This window comes from Myzus persicae, unplaced genomic scaffold, assembly GCF_001856785.1.
Source record: "Myzus persicae strain clone G006 unplaced genomic scaffold, MPER_G0061.0, whole genome shotgun sequence".
Taxonomy (NCBI): domain Eukaryota; kingdom Metazoa; phylum Arthropoda; class Insecta; order Hemiptera; family Aphididae; genus Myzus; species Myzus persicae.
The window spans coordinates 74861-97232 of record NW_019103957.1 but is presented as its reverse complement, the minus strand read 5'-3'; the positions used below and the strand labels follow the sequence as shown (position 1 = coordinate 97232).

Below are 22372 nucleotides of genomic sequence, written 5' to 3'. Positions count from 1 at the left end.
ATTTTGCAGAATTTTTAAAGATTCTCTATTACCTATATACTTAACACAATAATACATTAATGCATAATATTATTATATTGGTCATACGTTGATTTTTTTTTTACTCAAATGTTTTCTGGGAGCTTGTATTAAAACTTTGTGAGGGTTTACAATACCATAATGTAATAATATTTAAGAAACATTTTTCTCTTTAAATTTGAATAATATAAAAAATTACTCTTGTTAGTTTCATCAACGCACATTTTCGTTTTATTATTTTCAATCACGCATTAATAATACGGGAATCCTGCCATAGTCCAGCCTATATTCAGTTTTATCGACACATCGCAATAATATTATATACTTTATCATATTATACATTATACCCATAGCTCAAGATCACAGAACGTCAATGTGTCACCGCAACTCGCAAATGATCAACAATAAATGAAATGGATTATCTACAGATGGTATATATGGGTAATGGGTATCTAATATTATCATGAAGCCATATAACAAGTTGTCTGTTCGTATCGTCTTTTCTTTTCTATAATAATTGTTGTATTGAAAAAATATAAAAATTATTTTTAAAAAAACCACCGTCTACAGATCATCCATTATAACGACAATCGGAAACTATATCATATAATCATCCTTGTAGCTTGTGTGAACTGTTGAGTGACTAAACTGGTTATCACACTGACATTAGGTACGAATTTACAACTATAATTATAGATGTAGGTATTAGGTACACGTGTATATATAATATATTGTGTGATATAGTGTGTACCTACACGAATTAATATTGGTTCAGATATAGTAAAGAACGAAGAATAATCTAAAAACGGTAAAAAAAACTCGTACACATTCACATTCCACTTTTCGGAAGACTTTCAGTCAAGTTGGACACCTATGCGACTATATGTATAACATGTATTTTAATATATATAATATCATATAATAATACGTTCATGGTTCGTCGTCTGATTTTTAACACTCCCACCTATATAACATAATACTATTAATGTATGCACTATGTAGGTACTAGCTGTTCCCAGCCGCTTTATATCACTTTGTATTACATGTTACAATATGTATCATAATACTTTGAGAGTTGTGTTATGAGTATTATTGCTATTGTTTTATCGACCAGGCAAACGAAATAATAATAATAATAATATGAGAAGGTATTTATATTAATGTACGTTGCGTTCTGCGGGCGGTGGACAGAAAATAACACAATATGCCATCTGCCCGACTGACTAGGCGTCACTACTTCAACGTCGCCGAAAGTCGAGCCTACCGTGAATATTCATACTATTTTTTACGTATGAGCTGTGCTAGTATAACGAAATCTGGCTTAACCGAAGATATATTTCAAAGTTCAAATCCGAGACGACATATAGTTGTATTTCATAATATATAGGTATACCTATAGGCTATAATAGTATAGTTATAATTCCAATATCCCCGATCCCGGTGTAGCAATGTTATATATAGCCATTATAATATAGGTGGACGACGGACACTTTGTCCCTGTTTGCCACCACGTCATCACTATTCACTTTATCACCTACAGTACCGAGTAGGTAGGTAGCAACTATTCTGGATCACTGGTAGACTGGTTCATACATCATAATATGACGTATAGTAGCCATAATAGTATGCCTTTATATTGTACGTACGACGTACCTATATAAATATTATATAGGTAATATATACATTCATATAGGATTTATAATGTAATTAAAACGTATCTCTTAAAATATTTATAAAAAATACATATAGTACGACACTGGATATTAAAAGTTATAGATTATAAGTGTTTAATTAATAACCAGTAATATCTGTATCCAGGCTCGCACTCAGAATTTTTATTTGTGGAGGGTGGCTTACAAAATATGTTCATACTTCCTTCCCTCTTACACACAAATAGGTAATTAATACACCACTAATTCAACTTTAATGATATCAACAGTCCTCATTAATAATTTTGATTCTTATTTTTGTTATCATTTATCAATCATGTGGTCTACGGCCTGCAATCGCCCGACCTAACCACCATATACATTTTTAAAAATAATGTTCAAGAAATTCAAAATTATCGATTGGCGATTGACACAAAACTTATCAAAAAAACTTCATCCAACAAAATAATCATATTTGAAAAAATCATCATCGTCATCATATATTTGTGACAGAACAACGTTCTACAATTTATTATACCTATAATATTGTATAAGCTAATATAATTGTTTTTAGGGGGAGGGGGGGGCGGTTTTACCTCTAAAGTCCACCATGTAGATACAATGCACAGTGGGAACTGGCTCTTACAGTAGATAATATAGTTGAGTAAGAAACATATTATGATAGGTTAACATATAATTTATTCTAATATTGTGTTTGTAAAATTATTTGTCTTGATGATTTTTACATTTTATTGATAATAACACAATACATATTCATTATTGGCATATATAGTGATTGTGCAGATATATGTGTACTTAAAATATTGTGGTAATTTAATTTTATATTTTCCACTTCAATATTAGATCGAAGTATACAACAGAAAAAAGGAACTTTTATACGATCGGAGAAAATATAAATGTATCGAATTAAATTATATTAATGAAGGATTAAAAATATTAACTTCAAGTAGTGAGATTGATTACTTTATTTAATCATTGATATCATAAGCTCTATAAATGAACGAAAAGAAAACTGATTCCACAGTCATAACGTTACTGCAGATATTTGAAACGTTAAAGTATTTCAATTGTATTTAAATTCTATTCAGATTTATCTACACCTAAATGTCTAAGTACATACAATCTGGCAACACCTGTACATATACCAACATACACATACAACACGTCAACACATACAAACGAAAATCGTATATATAAATAATATATACACATATATATATATATATTGCCATGTTAGAATAGGAACGGCATCTGAAAATGTCACCATTAAAATAACATAAAGACCTCTATTCTAATTATTCCAAAATATTAAAATACAAACGCATCCATACATAATAAATTAAATAATTAGGTACCTACAAAATCTAAAGCCTAAATGTATACATAACTAATCACTTCATTATTTATGTTATGCACAGTTATTATTGTTATTAAAACATTCAATAATAGTTAAGAAAAAAATCAAAAAAAAAATCATGGAACTTTGCTGTATTATAACCTATGGTGAGTGTACCTCATCATTGAGTATGTTATTGCAATGAATCAATGTATGAGTAAGATTAATTGAATTTAGTGATAAGTCTTTGCTTTCGAAAAAAAATTCTGATCTGCTAAATATTTTATTTACATAAATAAATATCCATACAAATATAAAATGTATTTGATTTTATCATAGAAATCTTTTTTTTTAATATTTTTATAGCGTGATTTGCTTTTTAAATCTATTGTGTAACTATTATAATACCAAATGAATACTTATAGTTCAAACATTAAAAAAAATTATAAATAGTCATGCTAATTACTATTATATTTTATAATAGATCATTTCCATAATTCGTATTGTTTATTAATTACTTTTTTTTTACCTTTTAGTAATGTAGCATCAGCTGAATGCCTGCCTGGCAGACGAACATATTTCTTAGGATGAAATTCCGTTAGTGACAGTCCAATATGGCAACATTCAACATAATTTGTAAATTCAAGTGCAGGAACTGTATTAATATATTTTATTTTAGTGGCAGCTCTTAAGGGTGATATATTATTAACAAATAACAATATTATCATTCATTGATCTAATTAATATGAACTCATTAATTTATTGAAAGGTGAATAATAATAACGGGTAATAAATATAATTGGTACATTATAAAAGGATTCTAAATCGTCAGAATTGTCACGATCCTCAATTATATATGTACTATGTACTTATACTATATATATTTAGTATTTACAGAAATAGGACGAAATCAAATAATCTTTAATTAATAGATATAGGTATATAAGTAATTTATTTATATTATTTTATTCGATTACGTCTTAATGTTTTCATGAATATTGGAACCAATGCTGCAGTGGGTGTAGTCATACTCAGTCTTTTTAAAATATATGAGTTTTTGGCTGTTCACTGACTCTGTTATAACGAAAAAAATTTTATTTTATACAAGTATAGGTATATGTAGTTCAGGTATACATAAATATTACCTATATAAAATATGATTTTAAAAATCATCTCCATTAATATAATATAATAATATTTATTTTTCAAGAATATTTTTCATATCATTAGATGATTACTTACTCTAGAAAATTAAAAATTGAATTATCATATTTAACATATTATTGTAGTTATATTATTCATGCATTATTAAGTACCTATATATGGCTATATATTATAATTCATCAAGGGCGCCCGCATAAATATAAAGCAGCGCAGGAAATGTCAAGTAAAAACACATCATTTAATAAATTAAAATTTTCATAACAAAATAATTAATAACTAATTATTAATTGTAGTTAAAACTAAAAAAATGATTAGTTTAAAACACTGATGTAAAATACATCTCTTAGTATGTTTTATTACAAAACTATACTATATATTATAATTATATGATACATATTATAATGAGAGTTCTGAAATTTTATGAAATATTTCGTCTTATGAAAAATAATATAATTATTGTAATAACTACAGCAGACACTTATTTAAGTGAAAATTGTGATAGAAATGTTTTATACACATAAATTATTATACAAATAATTACAATATGGCATTATTAATAAATGATTAATAAGTTAATTTTTAGATATATTAATATATTATTGATTATATAATGATATATTAATTCTATATTTAAAAAATGTTATCAAGAAAGCTGAAAGATATTATTTTTTGTAAATCAATGCAGCTAAATACTTCAACAATGATTATTTTATTATATAATAGAATTCAGTTTTCAGTTAAGAGGACGTTAAACCAGCATATGTGTTGTCTCCGTCTTTCAAGTGTGTAATATAACAAATTTTACTCTCAGCAGATCACGTTTAGCTCCGTTAATTGAAAAATTAGAGTGAATTGATCTCTTATTAAAATTAAACGTAAGATTATTATCTAAATGGACTTTTTAAATTATTTAAATTCTAAAGCGAGTTATGAGTATTTTAAAACTGTAAATTGTTTGTGTTTCTTAAAATACTCATAACTTACTTTAAAATTAAAATATAATTAAGAGCCCACAAAATACCCCAGATAATAACCTCACCTTTAATTTTTATATGAGGTCGATTCACTCTAATTTTTAAACTAACGGAGTTAATCGTGATCTGCTAAACTTACAATTTGCTATGTTACGCTATTGTAAGACGGGGACAACACATGGGCCATGGGGGTATAAGGTCCTCTTAAAAAAAATTAGTAAACTACACAAATTTCATAGTTCAATATTTGCGTAGATATAGTTATTGTATAATAATTAAATATGTTAATTACCTAAGCATTTTTATAATTATATCTTCTAGACTATAGACTATATAAATTATAACCTTTATATTATTTTTTAATCCTAATAAAAGACAAATTGTGTAAGTGTATGGAATATTAAAATGTATATTATATATTTGTAGGAAATATGCATAATATTATTATTAACACAGGCACTACTTACTTATGAAAATATAAAAACCAATTAATATTTAGAATCAAATAATTAGCAGATATATTGTATACTGCAGCTAGAACAGATTATATACTTAAATTAAACAAAATATAAATATAAAATAAACAATAATTGATAATAAATTAATTAATGAAATAATTTAATGAAAGAAAGAAATGACTACTTATATAAGTAACTGTTGTTTTGTTTAATGATTAGATTACTGATCGCAATTCAAATATGGACCAAAATTATTTTTAACTGATAAAAATGAAACCAAAAATAAATTAATACTTTATAAATAGTTACAAAGTCCATCAGTTAATCTTTAAAAATGTAAATTAAAATATTTAAAATACATTTAAAATTTCAAAATGTTATTGAAATATTTAATGAAGAGTGAAAATTTTAAGCATGAAATATGTCATATAGATACCTACTCATAATGTTATAACCCTTTAAATATAATAAATACCTAGATAATAATAATACAGATAACACGTTCACTGCATTGACAGAGATTGGGGGGAAGGGGCTTAGCTCCACACCAAAAAAAAGTATTGAATATTTTTCAAAGTCCCCATTTCTTATTTTGTAAAGAAAGTTTAACCCCCCCCCCCCCTAATAACCAACCAAATTTCCGCCTTTGATTCACTGTAATAATATAATAATATCGTAATAATATATCGTATAAATATGTAATAATATCGTTTGTACAAGAGGAAATACTGAATGACACCAATTGGTGTCATATAGGTACCAGGTAGCCACTAGGTAGGTACGAGGTATCTTGTTATAGTCAACATTACGATTTGAACTATTCGCTTTTGTTAATGACTCCTATAAGTACCTATTAATTCATAGAGAACGCTCAAGTCGTATAATTTGCAGCTCCTGTATGTGTACCAAGTTTTGTAGGCATCTATATAATATTTTACAGAACCGTAGAATTTGTTATAAAACAGGAGATAATGAAATATAATTATTTTGTTAATAATATAATATATTTTAGTCATTGTAGTATTGGATTAGAATTGTGTTATGTCTTGCCTATGAATAATAGGTACCTACATAATATAAATAAAATTATGTTTATAAATTAGAAAACATATTCGTTGATGTTTATAAATACATTGTGTAAATGACTCATGTATTATATTTTCTTTACGTGATATAATTGTTAGACAAGTTCAAATATGGATTGTAATAAGTTAGTACGAAAAGCGATCAACATTTTTTCGGTAATATATCCCTTTGATTCGTTTACCCACCGGAAAACCGAAATAAGGTGGGTACATAGATTTTGTATAGTTTAGCGTACATCATAGACAACCGGGAAACGCGTATAGCGCATGACCGGTGGCGGGGGCGGCGGGCGTAATAATAATAATAATAATAACATAAAGACAGCGAAAAACGACGGCCGACGGGATGACGAATAAAAAGCGAAATCGGCGGTGACGGTCGCCAGGACGCCAGCAGCTATAGCTGGAACGTCTGAGCAGCAGCAGCAGCAGCCGCCGACGGCCACCCGTACTGCCGTGCCACGTCCACCCGTCGGGCCCGGCCATCAACCACGGGCCGCCGCCGAAAGCCCGTCGTGTGGGTGTTGCGCCGAAACGAAATCGAGCGGATCCCTGCCACCGGCAGTCGTGCCACCGCGGCGGCGTGCGCGAGGGCCCGGCCGTCAGGTTGGTCACACCCGGAGCGCGGCGGTCAGCTGCCGGTCTCCGCGCACGCCGCACGAGCGCGCACACTAGCACACACTGACGCGACACACGCGTGCAAGTACACATGACGTACACACGCACACACGCCCTCGCTCACTCGATTACTCGATAGTCGATAGCGCGCGCGCGCACACGGACGGGCGTCAGTTCGCGGTTTGCGCTTGCTCTGTAACCGTTTTCGCAGTCGCCGCCGTTCTCGTAGTTCGCAAGCGCACAGCGGTCTCCCACCCGAATAACCACTGTAGCCTCTCCGGTTCGATATTATTATTTGTTGTAATTTGCCGCGAGCGCGCGCGCCAGTTCGGTGTTTATAATAATCCGTTGCCGGTCGTGTCATTATCGCCGTTGTCGTAGGTTGTCTGGACACAATAAAAGTCGTATTTTTTATTCGTAGTGTCCGAGTTTTTGCGGTTTCTTATACTCTGTGGCGAGTGCGTGCGAAAAGTTTGCCCGGTTTAACGCGCTAAGGGTTCGTGTCCGAAAGTTTGCTACCGCCGACGGCCTGTCCATCGGGTGCGGTAGCCTGCAGCGGGTCATCGCCGTCGTCGTCTTTGCGGACACCAGCGCAGCCCCAAGACATTTACCAAAACATGCGTTACTCCGCGCACTGCAGAAGATGGTATCGATGACCGGCACAACACCGGTACGGCACCGTTGCGGTTAACGGCGGTCGGTGGTGCGAATCCGTCCCGGCGCGTATAATAGCTGCGCGCATTAAGATTTCAGCCCTAGCGAAAGTCGGCCGGAAGATGGGCTGCGCTATGTCGGCGGAGGAACGGGCCGCCCTGGCCCGGAGCAGGCAGATCGAGAGGAACCTCAGAGAGGACGGCCTGCAGGCAGCCAAAGACATAAAACTGCTGTTGTTAGGTGAGCAAACATCATACTCCGCCCTTGCGGCGACGTTCCTTTCGCAGAATAGTCCCCTTCACCGGCGGAGATGACGACGCGGACGTCTTGTCGCCGGCGGCGTGCGGCGTACGTCTTATCTGAATTTTTCATTTTTTATTTTTCGCGCTTAATTAAAACATTTTTATTTTGTCATACTTACTTGTTAGTTGTTCAAACATGCGAAACATGCACTTTTCCCGCAGTCGAATGCATTATTTTATTATTGTAATTGTCGTTCTTTCGTCGCATGAACACAGCCACACCACACACACACACACACACACATACACACACACACATTGTACACAATCTGTGCTATCGTCTGCAGCACACTTGGGTCACTTGGAGACTAGACCGAGAGAGGCTTTTTGGCAAGATACCCACCCGGTGCCCGTCCCAGTGCGTGTGTGTGATTATTTTGGTGTTCCGATCGAAACCCGATGAGTGTCTGTGTCGGTGTGTGCCCCCTTCGAGTCGTGTGTCTGGTGTGATGTTTTTAAACAATTTTTTATTTATTTCTGGCAAGTGTCTGAAGGTCGAACGTTGATGTGTTCGTGTTTCCTCGTTTTTATACATTGTGGTCGTAACGTCCTTTGGACGGCGGGTGGAGGAACTTTTTTACCGTCGTCGTTATGTACCTGAAAACGACGACGACGATTATGCATGCTCCACCGCCACCACAAGTGCACACTTGACGCCGTTTTTTTCGCTCTGCACTTTCCCGCCAGCCACGGTCCTCTTGTGGGGTGCGCGAGGGTGCAGGTCGTGTCTGTTGTTGTGTCGGGGCGGAACGGGAGAATATGACGGCGGCGAGGGAGATCAAAAACAAACCACTAATAACCTATCGTTTTCCCATCGAGATAGCACAATGTAATATATAATATTGTAATATATAGATGTATTACGCTTTATGTACCTTGCGCGCGCGTTCATATATTTATAATATTATAATTATATATATAAGGATGTAGTTGGACGGACGGTTTCTGTCAGAAGTGGCACTCCCGTGTCGTTCATCCCCTCCCGGCAGTCGGCCGCCACGCGCGAGAAATCGATTTTCCGCCGCCGCCGCCGCCACCGACCCTTTAGCGCACACCGCCGGTAATGGTAACGTCTATATATGTATATATATATATATATAGGTATATGTGAGTGTGTGTGTGATATTACACGCGTACTAGATTTTTTAACGTTCGAGTTTCTCGTAAACGCTGGAGTTTTTTATGGCTGGGCTGGAGCGGGAATTGGTCACCGAAAACGAAAAAAAAATACTTAGTTTAACTGTCGGGTTGCGTTTATTTTTATAACTCTAGATTAACGTTCATGGGTACCACGCATACGCCCGTTTACCAAGTATAATAATTAATATAATAACAATATAAATCGTATCGTGGCTCACTCGTCGGCTATTCTGATTTTCGACATTCCACGTGATACAACACCACCTTCTTATCAAATTCTTGTTATCAAAAATAAAAGAAAAATAGGACACGAATCTTGGTGTGGCCCAAAATGTGTGCGTTTTTATGACGCTACTATAACTGTAACCGCTGTAATCGTTTCCAAGACCAACCAGATAAAAAATATCATGCCGAACGCGCTCCGGTTTAAAAATGTAAAGATAAACATAACTATAATAATATACTCTAAGGACACACGTTACATCACAAACTCCCAGAAAATGTTCAAGCGATAGGTATATATAATATAAAATTATACGATCTTCTCTAACAATAATAATACCACCTAATAATAGTAATAGTCCTTCGTTGCATGATGGCTACTGACGCTACTGTGTTGTAATTATACGTTGCACTGGCTCTGACAACCGGTCGTCGCTGTTTAAAATTGTATACAATTAGTAATTGATTTGGTCATTATGTTATGATGATGATGTCATCAAGTACATTATATAACTGAATTACAAATTATTTTTTCTGAGATTTAAAATCTAACCCTTTTTTTAACACTTATAGGATTGGTTAAAACAATAACTCCCTATATCTAGGTTATTGAATTAAAAGTCTACCGAAGGTTAGACATTCTTTAAACACCATTACACCGGGTAAACCATGGTTTTTTCTAGTTTTCTATGTTTTAACCTTATAGGAAAAGACAGTGACCCATTCTATATATATTTCTATACATGCAATTTTTTTATTAATATATTAATATTTATTCATGCTTTATGTGTATTCATAAAATTGTAAATCAACAAATTGATAATCAATGTTATAATTTCAGGTGCTGGAGAATCAGGGAAAAGTACAATAGTCAAACAGATGAAGTGAGTTTCATACTTTAAATTATTATTTAAAAAAAAAAGAGCGTGCCTAATGAATACGACTTCTTTCAATGCTTTAAATATTTTAACAATATTGTTACCATTTAAATATGATTTTACAAGTGGTATTTATTATAAACAAATACTTGAGTACCATTTATATTCAATTCTTTGGTGTTTGTTAGTGAGATGAATTTTATTATTTAGAATAGTTTTAAATAGTGTTTGAAATGTTCTCAATGCCTTACTTAGGTAGGTACCTATATAATTTATATACCTATAGGCAAGGAGTTCGACTGATCGATCTTTGGAGAAATATTAGTCGATTGTATTAAAGATTATAATTATCCCAGTATCGGTTGATCACATGGTTAATCTTAAACACACTTTACACATTACATACAATTAATTTTATTAGCAATGAAAAACTAAAAATTTTCGTATGGAGAAATAATAAAAGAAGAAAATTATTATAGATATACAATTTATTATTATGCTGCATATAATAATATAGAATTAATATTACCTATCTACCTGGCTACCTAAATAAATAATTTTTGAACAACACATATTTAAAAATTTTAATGTATCCAGCTCATTTATTGTAAAATGTTGGTGATCTCTGTTATAGTTTATAATTATATTTAAATATTTTCTTTCGATTTTCTTATTACCTAGGTACTTTAACAGGCACTATCTAATGAATTTAAAAGTTGGTTTGAGTAAAGTAGGTACTGCACCTAACAATTATGAGCAGTTTGTAGACTGTAGATTACAAAAGCAAAGCTGAAGACCAATGTCGTCATTAATTGAAAATGTAACTAGTTTGAACAAATCACAAAATATTATATAAACTAAAATTATGGTAACACTTTTGTGTAGTGATGAGTCTACGCACTTGAGAAAAAATAATAAGACGAGCGAGACTACTCTTGGGTGCAAAATATTTATTTTCAAATAGATTTCAAAGATATCATAGATCTTCCGCATGTAAATATGTTTTAAATAAAATATAAAAATTGTACAATAGCGTTTGTTAATGATTTTAATATACTATGGTACTTTTCTATATGTTTTGTAATTATTTAAAATTAGATGATAAATTAGGTAAGGTATATAAAGAATAATCCATTACTGATTAGTATTTTATATTTATAATAATATAGTTAATGAGTAACATGACTTTTGAACAGTTGGGGATACTTTGATTAGGTGACTAATTGGTATTAATGTGTAATAACATTGATCATAAATACTAGAATTCATAATCATTGGTAATAATTATAAGCAAAAATTCTTATCTTTAAAATGTAATTAAAACAAATTATAGTCAAAATGTATATTATATAGGTACACTGCAGTAATAAGTAGGTAGGTAATCCATGGATTTATTATTTTTATATTAAAATTTAAAATAATTATATACTTTCCGAATTAAATAGGTATGCAATACTACAATATTCTCCTAAGTAACTTAAAAATTTAAAAACAACAAATTAAAATATAAATATAATGCTTAGCTTTGTATTTAAAGAATAATATTAATAGTTTTAAAACTATAGGTACTTTAGAGTAAATATATGAAAATTTCAAACTTACTCGATTATAGCTACTCGATAACTAATAGTGGATAGTTGATTATTTTTATCCACACGTAAATTATTTAATGCAGATTTTTGACTTTAGAATAACGTGATGGTTTTGTTGGGGAAGCCAAAATCCCTGTAATGTTGTATTCGTCTTACAAACATAAGATATAGCATATCTCTGTTCCGGAGCTCCAATTTTGTGTGGGTACCTTTAAGAATGAATTGACCCATTATCAAACTTAAAGGTATAAGAACATTATCTGTGTTTTCATATTGGTTTTTTCGATATTTACATTTTCAAGCGAATTATGAAAATTTTTAAATTATTAAATTTTAGGTAGGTACATACTCGTAACTTTGCTTAAAAATTAAAATATCGTAAAATTCCATTTTAAACCACAGGTATTTCGTCCCCTTTACAATTGATGATAGGTTAATTCACTCTATTAATAAAGGTTACTTCACAAAATTGGAAAAGCTGATCACAAATTTGGTATGTCGTTCATTTATAAGACGGAGACAACACACGCGCGTGTCACGTCCTTTTTAACTTTCAATATCATCCAAAATGTTTAATACCCTGTTATTATAGTTAAATATTTAAAAAAAAAAACTATAGAAAATAATAAATGCCGAATATATTAAGTTATGTTTAATTCTTAATAATTATTAATCAATTGAAAACGTCATCATTTTTATCGAGTTTCTGTGCAAATTACATCCCTTTTACCGAGCCTTTTACCTTTTTAAAATAAATAAGCGTGTGCAGGTAAACATTGTGTTTTATATTATGCAATTAAACGTTTTTTTCCTAAATGATGATGTAAATGTTCGATATTTGCAAAAATACAAGTCTCCGCGATTATATAGGTACGATGAGACCGACCACGCCCCGGTATTAAAAGCAACGATGTTAATGTGTACCACAAAACATGGTTTGATGACTCCTCGGCGGCGGTGGCCGTGGAGGATCGATACTCCCACGCGCACCCGTCTCGCTGGGCACGCGAACGCCACCGGCGGCCGCCACTATACCGGCCCATCAATGACCAGTCCCGTGGTTTGGAACGTGGTTTTTACCGAAAAGCTTACGACAATGTTGTATTTATAGATGCCGGAAATTGCTCTCACATTGGAAATATTGTAACGCCATATGTTTCCTTGCAGACGGATCGACATAAAATACAAAAATGTTAAAAATGTTAAAAAGAACATATACATCGATATTTACGACCTCCCATATAGACTGCAGTGTGTACAACGGAATGCGAACATTGTAATAGCTAATGGCGAGTTATTTGTGTATAAAAAAAATGCCTGCAATTACATATAATATTTATATATACCTATGTTGCACATGACTTATATTATTATATTATTATGTATAATTAAAATTCATGTTAACGACCAATAAAAATTTAAAAAAATTGTTTTTAAAATAATAATAACGATGGTTGTATTATTTAAATCAAGCTACTAAAATTGTTTACTAATTATTAGCACCTAATAAAAATTGAGAATTGATGAATGTTCGGCAGGATTGACGAGGTTCCGTCATTGCGTCAATGAGGCAAAAAATCATCCATTTTAATATTATATCAACTTCTAAACAATCGGAACACTAATAATATTATGTTTCGATTAATAATTTAAAGCTATACTTATTTTGGTCGGTTTTAAAAAGCACCATGGTAACTAATAGGGGTCTAAACACCATGACATGTAATAATTATTGTAGTAGGTATATTATCTATAATGCAAAATGTCAATATTATTATCGAGAAGCGGTCATTGCACTTCAAACGATTTTTCGAAATACATTATATTATGTCGCCAATGTATTAATTTTCTATAAATCCGATTTGTGATGATAAAATATCTCTGTATTTATACACTAAAAAAAATAATAATAATATAGAAAGCCGCTTGCACTTACTCTTATATATTTTATTTATTTCATGTATATGTTACGGGCAAAGTGGAAAATTTGGGCAATGTATACAATGCCCGGGCATTGTACACAGTGACCGGGCATTGTATACAATGTCCGAGGTATATTGGGTAATGTAAATTGTGAAGTATTTATACAAATAATCTGCATAATATATTTTGTTAGATGATAATGATAAACTAATATGAATTTATAATCGACATCTGATTGTGCTTGCATGTCGATCAAGTCAATTTGACAGCGAGAATTCATTTCAGAAGATATGATTGGTTTTACAACCAACCCTTTTTTAGCTGTACTTCCCTTCTTTTTACACGATTTGCAATTATTTAAGTATAACATTATTACATCTCTAGTTATATTTTTGTACTTTTTATTAATCTCGTGTTCCATTCTATTTCTACCTCCATGTCCAATTGACAAATGAACTTCATGTATAATATCATATAACTGAACATTATACACATAATATTTTATTGCATTACCTTTAAATACATTTAAAATTTAATTAATTAAAAAAAAATTCTAATACTCTTATATAAATAACCATATAAACGAGTATAATAATTATTAGTATATAATATCATTGATTAGGTAAAATAATATTATGCAGATTATTTGTATAAATACTTCACAATTTACATTTCCCAATATACCTCGGACATTTTATACAATGCCCGGTCACTGTGTACAATGCCCGGGCATTGTATACATTGCCCGAATTTCCCACTTTGTCCGTAACATATATACCTACATATCACATCTTGTGTATATTCAATCTATGCTACACTTATTGTACTTTATAATGACGGATATACAAGTCTAGGTAGCCTTGGATTTTATTTTGAAGTTCGTAAAATGGTTGACTGTTCTATAATCAAAGTGTTTACAATTTATTCACTTTAAAAGTAATAAGTCAATAACCAAAATAAATAAATGAATTGAAATTTCATATATTGCTATTCGGTTCTTATCAATGACTAAATTGTAAACATGGATCTCATTGACAAGAAAAGCCGGCCATTTTCCGGTCTTTAAAACATTACATTTCGGGTGTAAGAAGTCGGCTGTTTAGTTGTACCTATTTTAATTTATCTGTGATGTTTAAAATTATATAATTTATATCATATATCCTCCATCCCGTATTCGCAATTACCAGGGACGGTTCCAGCGACATGGTTGGAGACATGGTCCTAGGTCATAATTTTCAGAAAACTCGATATTATAAAAGGTTATTTTTTGAAGTTTTGTTTTTAACAGTAAACAATTTTTAGAAGTACGGTTTGGGAGGAGGTTGTGGCCTCTAGGCTCCCCTCAGGAGCCACCCCTGGCAATTACATTCTTAAAAACATTTTGGATATTTTTCATTTTATACAGACCTTATTACTTTCTGGTACCCATACTGTATAAGAATACATAATATTGTGGGAATATCGTTATAAACGTTACAAACTATGTTTTAAATATATATGTTACCAGCAATAAGGATAATTCGGTATTTTGCAAAATACCTAGGCATTATATAAAATGCCAAAAATTACTCGGAAATATACATAATAGGTACGAGCTTTGCCTAGGTATTATGTATAATGCCCAACGTGGAGTAGGAAATATGATAAGAATAATCAAAATTGGGTATCGCCTATTACCAACGACTTTACTCATAGTTTATTGTAAATGCGCGTACCGTGTCCGTGTATGCACGATTTGGTGAAATAAAGATTCAAGTTCTGAAGTTCTGAAGCAGTTATAAGCCAGAAGTCGTTCACAGTATGTCAGAAAAAGCTACTACAAATTTACGAGGTTCAACAGAGACAGAAGTAGCGTTACGAACAGTCGACAGGATCTGGCCAAAGATATTTAAAATGTGTTTGTAAGACAATTGTCAAAATAAAAAGTGCATTTGCCTTAAAAATAATGTTTTGTGCACTTCAAAATACCATTTTTCTATAACATGTTATAATAAGTAGCTAGTAGTTTAAGTAAAATGTATAAATAATAGGACTTAATATAACAATAATATTAATAATATAGCAATACCTATGTATACAAATATAATAATAGATAAAAATTAAATTTTGTAATGTGAGTAATAATATATAATATTATTACATATTATGATAAATTGTTTTTTACTTTGCATAAAAAAAAAAGTGGTATTTTACATAACGCCTAGGTATTTTATAAAGTACCTAGGTTATATATAAAATAATATTGAAAATCATATGTTTTATTTACATTGCCTGAAATGGGTCGGCAGTATACATAATGCCTAGGCATTTTTCAAAATACATTAACTATCCATATTGCTGGTGAAATATATACTAATTACTTGTACCTATCTAAAATTATCATATTTCAAAACCATCTCTATACTTAAACAGTTCAGATATGAAGGATTGACAAATTGAAACATGTTCAAACTATGTAACTATATTTATTTTAGTGAAAATTATATTATTATTAATAATTTTTTTCACATATCTACCTATATTGTACATGTGACAGAATATTAAAAAAAAAAAATAGTAAATAAACACATAATATGTTATTGTTAACCTTATCGATGTAGCGTTTTACTATATCGTCATACCTAATCTTCTGCAGCTATGAAATTATAAAATGTAGATTGATATAACTAGCATTTGTTTTATACTGTTGTTAGAATCCTCTGTCACGAAACTTTATATATAATTGGGATTTTAATTCACTCTAATTAAAATATATACATTTTTAATTTTATTAACGAACTCGTGTGCTTTCAGAATTATTCACGAGAGCGGTTTCACGTCGGAAGACTTTAAACAATACAGGCCCGTGGTATTCAGCAACACAGTCCAATCACTGGTTGCCATATTGAGAGCAATGCCAAATCTTGGAATTGGATTCGGCACCAACGAACGGGAGGTAAGAAAAGCAAGTATTTTCTTTTAAACGATTTGTTAGTTCAAGTACGGTTTTCTAGTTTTCTGTTTGACCTCAAATAGTTGGAAAAATAATCATATCCTATCATACCAATCTTCTGCATAGTATAATATCTGGTTAATAAAACAATAACCGATATTGTGTAAAATATTAATTAAAATCATACAAGAAAGCGAAAAATAATCTAGCTATGTTAAAAAATATAATTTCACTTTTTCACCAAAGAATTTACTGTTTATAACACAAAATGATATTCTCCATCATCGTAAACCACTCGACGGCGCAGTCGTTAGACACCATGTAATTATCCTTCTAATCCCATCGTTATCTTTCATTATCAACGAGACGGTGTTTTTAAGTACATACCATGTAACCGCTACCTGGCGAATTAAATATTATGTTCATTCTATCGTAGGTAGGTATATATATCATATATATTTAAACTTTGTTAGTTTTAAAAGTTATTTCATTTAATTTTGGATTTTCTTTCTAAATTGTCACGTACATTTTAGGAAATGTTCCTTGATAGGAACGTTCATACCAACTTGTTTTACGAACATGAAAATATTATTAGTATTTAGTACTTATAATATTACCACTATACTTAGGTACAAACTTTAATAATGTTAATGATAATAATACCTTTTGGACTTTCGTAATAACACGCGATCATTGTAGTAACGCACGCAAATCGTAGGGAAAAAAGTAATACTTATAATTTATTTTACTGACGGTATTGAGATAGCCGTAAGTATACTATTATGCATACTATTATATGGCGCCACAATATCTAAAATTGTCAAATGTATAGTTCGGTTCAATGACATTTTTCAAACATGTTCAGATATTTTACATATCGTTATATACAGAATGAATTTGAACGGTCTCAAATAGTTTTAGATTTATCTTTTACTGTGTATAGATAGGTAATGATGATAGTTGCAAAAGTTTTTAAATGTTTGAAAATAATTTAAATAAATAATGCACTTCACAACAATACGTATGTACAAAAATAATAATCAAATGAATAGTGATATACTGATATGATAAACTAATTTTTTCCATATCCTCAACACAAGATAAAAGTTTACTTAAATTGTATGAAAAAAGAAAAAAATCGAATAACATGTATTTCTGGTAACGATTTATTATTATTATTGATTTTTTGGGCAACGTGGGGCCTCGACAGTCGATCATTATACATTATGATATTACCTAAACACTACATTATAATAGGTATATTATTCATTGCAATATTATTTTGTTAATATATATATATATATAGATTGTATATAATATACACGAACGGATTAAAATTCGAGGTTCAGTCAAAGTTTTCCCACAGGGAAATTAACGTATCGACGTGATTACAACGTTGTTGGATATATAAACGAGCACGCACACTCGCATATACATACACACACGTACACAGCGTATATGACATAATACATATATACATATATTATGCATATATATACATTGTACACCCACGTAATACAACGAATTAATTTGACCTACGATCGGCGACAGTTGCTGGCGGTGGCAATCTCGGAAATGAATTGAATTGGGTGTGCAGCGCGCGCGATCGCGCATGCCGTGGGGGAGCGTATAGGGTCTGATAGCAGTGGCAATGTTATATAGTATATACTGTATATAATAATGTAGTGTCCTAATTGTGGTTATCATAATTCGCACGCAATCGAAAAGCACGAATAATGTTGTCGTTGTTATATTTTTTTTAGCAATCCCAAAGTGTATACGGGTTGAAACGGCTGTAGAACAGAAATATAATAATGAAGCCGAATACTCTATACTACAATATTATATTATATTTTAACGATTAAGATTAAAAATAAAAAAATGTCGGTAATTAATTTACCAAAAAATAAAATATTATGTACTTAGATGCATAACATGGGTACCTATTATATATATATAATATTATCATATTTTATTCTGATTTCTTGGTGATTATTTTAACAATTAACACTTATTATCTTGAAAAATATTATCGTGTTTTAAAACATTTTTTTTACATATACCTAATATAAACTTAACACACATATAACACTATAACACACAAATATAAAACAATATTCTTTAAAAAAAAAAATTTTTATTATTATTTTTCAAATTTTTATTTATTTTAATGACAGCATGTCTGTAGACATTTTTAATATAAATTTAAAAGCATCATATTGCTTAAATTTGAAGTATTATATTCTTCTAAGAATTACATTATCTAAATTTCGAATTTTAAACTATGTTTAGTAGTTGATTAATCAGGTACAACTTTAAGTATTTAAAGTTAAGGTAAGTGGAGTAGTATAGAGCAACATTTTGCAAGGTACTCCTATACCACTGCTCTCTTCTCATCTAAAGTTTAAATAGCCACTTATAAGTTATAGGTAACTATATAACTACTTCATTGAAATTCGATACATTTTTATCCATCGAAATTCTCAGAAAGAATATTCCTCAGCTTTCTAAATAAGTTCCTTAGTACCATGATTGAAATATACAAGGTTATTGCACATATACCCCCTCTCAATCAAATATTCGATGATAAAAACAAAAATGGCAACGTAAAGGGAGCCAATAATAATCAATTTTTATGCGAGTGTATTTTTCATGATAAGAGAAATTGATATTTGTAATTTGTGATATCCCTTTACGCAGCCATTTTGTTTCAGATGATAACAATCCGAGTCGATATGCAATAACCTGTATATTTCAATCATGCTTAGTACCTACATATAATTATTCACTTCTGATTGTGTAAGAAAATATTTTTTCAAAAACCCATTTACTTTTTGGAATAAAGAGCTTTTTTTATCAAAAAATCATCATACACATACATTATACATTTTTTTAAATTCTACTTCTAAAAAGTAATCACAACAGCATCGATCGCACTTACTGATCTCTCAGTTATTGTACATGTTATTAGTATTGTGCCTTGTAAAGTATATATTTATCAATAATCATTGTTACGTCATATGTTGAAGGTAGCTTCTAATAATAAACAAGGATATATTTTTCAACAAAATGCATTGAAATTTATTCATGAGGGTGCACGATGAGCTGTAAGATTTTATGATACAAACGAAAAATGATTTTCTTACAATATAAAAACAAAATGACCTAATGTATTTATCCATTTTTATTTTGTTCATAGTATAATATTTTAGTAATATGTCACCTCGTTTGTTCAGTTTGGTTGAGCGATAAGCCATTTACGTAGTTGTGAATAACTATGAAAATATCATAATTTGAATACTACACGGTTGATAGTTGATGACGTCATAGCTCATGGTATAAGGGCTCGCTATACCTTACAATATCCACGCAACATATTATTATCTATGATGTTATTAGAACAACAGTTTTTTAAATGTATTTAAAAAAAAAATTAATAGAGTAAAAACGGGATTATAAGTATACTTCGCAAAGTACAATACATATAGGTACCAACAAATTTGTAATGGAAAAGTAAAAGTAGATCGGTACCTATTAATGGATCATTATCATTTAATACAGCTATCTTATTTGACCATATCTGGGAAAACAATTCTTTATATAGCTAGGTTTACAACTGCTCTGCTTTCCTTTTTCTAGTTAATATTATATATAAATATTTTGCTTTATTATGAAATTTAAATTTAATTTATTTAATACAAATACATAGAATTCGTCATAAATTATATGAAACATAATATAGGTGTTAATAGTTTTCTTGTCATAAAATATTGTGGTGTAAAATTGGCTGTAATATTTTTTCCATATGAATTATTGAAGTATGATTCTAAACATTTTTGGGGGATTTGTCTACTTCGAATCGACAATGTTTTGATTAATTAAACTTAAACTATTCACTTAACATTAGCTGTGTCAAGATCACTGTAAAATGCAATATATAATGACCCAATGTACAGATATAAGTAATAAATAAGGGTTATGTTGTACCTATATCTTAAAAAGTGTGAAGGTAGAACTTTATGAAAATAAAAATTGAATTTATCACGATAAATGCTTAAAAAAACAAATAGTTTGTTTCAAGTTTATTGAACTTGAAATTTAAATCATATTGTAGAATTAAAATGTAAAATATAAATGTATTTTAATTCCTTTTTGCAATTTGTGATTTGTAAAATTAGAAACATTGAAACTGGTGAATTTAATTTTTCTATTACAAATCTATTAGTTACACGCTGTACATCCAATAAAATAAGACAAGATTTATATCAATATAAACTATTTTTGTATTGAACCAATTAAAGCACCAAATACGATTTCATAGCAATTATTAAAATCCCTATATTTAAAAATATATATTAATCTAGACTACCTATTCAATGTTTTTTCTGTATTATTTATAACGTATTTTGTAGGTATTTTCAATATAAATGGTATGTTTAAACTAGAAAGAAGTACTCACCTTTAGAACATTTATCTAATTTTAATGTTGAAATATATATTATCCAGCCCATAATTATGAATAAGTATGCTATAAATGCTTGTTGAAAACTACCTATAGTCATAAACATATTTTTTTTAGTTTTCTTCAGATAATATTTTTTTTTTTTTTATTAGATAAAATATTTACAATCTGTAATTTATATGCATACAATAAGTAAATTTGATAATAATAAAGGAACAACATGAATAGCTCGAGGAGGGAGACACACCAGTGTGAATACCCTCTAGCTTGGGGTAGAGAGTTTTATTTTTTTAATTAGTGCAGTTCGGGATTCAGGAGATCGCGACACAGATAATATTTTAATATTTTTTTTGTGATGAAAATACCGATCAGAATACTATACATACAATATACTACATTCAGCACAAACATGAACACATGTATAAGACAAGTGTGCCTTAAATACTTAAGCTTTATGTGGAATCTATATAGGTATTATCAAAAAAAAATTTTGGCTCATTAGTTATAATTTATAAATATTATTCTTGTCGAGTCTCGATAATTCGAATTTCAGGGGGAATAAAAATAAATTCGACTTTTATATTGTTTGAGTTATATACCTCAAACACAGCTTAAAAAGTGATACAATTATGTTTATATTATTAAAGTAGCATCTTAAAGTAGCATCTAAAAAATTTGAGTTATCGAGAATTGACTGTATTATTATTATTTTTTATTCATTTTATTTTTGCACATAACTTTACTAACTACAAAACATTTGAAAAGTCAGCCTAATAAATGCACGTCAAATAAGTAAATTACTAATAAGAACAAAATATAAAAATCCTATCGATGTTTACTCTGGCAATATTCTCACATAAATAGTTGATAAAATATTATATTTACAAGTATTTCTATCTGCTGGACTCCAAACAACAGTTTTCGGTGTGTGTAAAATCTCTTTA

The 22372-nt window shown here is 30.4% G+C and overlaps 1 protein-coding gene across 2 annotated transcripts in view; it reads left to right on the top strand.

The window, feature by feature from the left end:
• Positions 1–7448: 7448 nt before the first annotated feature.
• Positions 7449–22372, top strand: part of LOC111036917 (guanine nucleotide-binding protein G(o) subunit alpha) — a 30630-nt gene continuing 15706 nt past the window's right edge. Inside the window, exons 1-3 of one of the 2 annotated variants that reach the window (XM_022319207.1) lie at positions 7449–8217; positions 10483–10525; positions 16828–16978. In XM_022319207.1, the coding sequence (XP_022174899.1) occupies positions 8100–8217; positions 10483–10525; positions 16828–16978 (312 nt within the window). In that variant the 5' untranslated portion in view covers positions 7449–8099. The remainder of the gene's footprint in view (positions 8218–10482; positions 10526–16827; positions 16979–22372) is intronic. The other variant, XM_022319209.1, reaches the window with a different exon arrangement.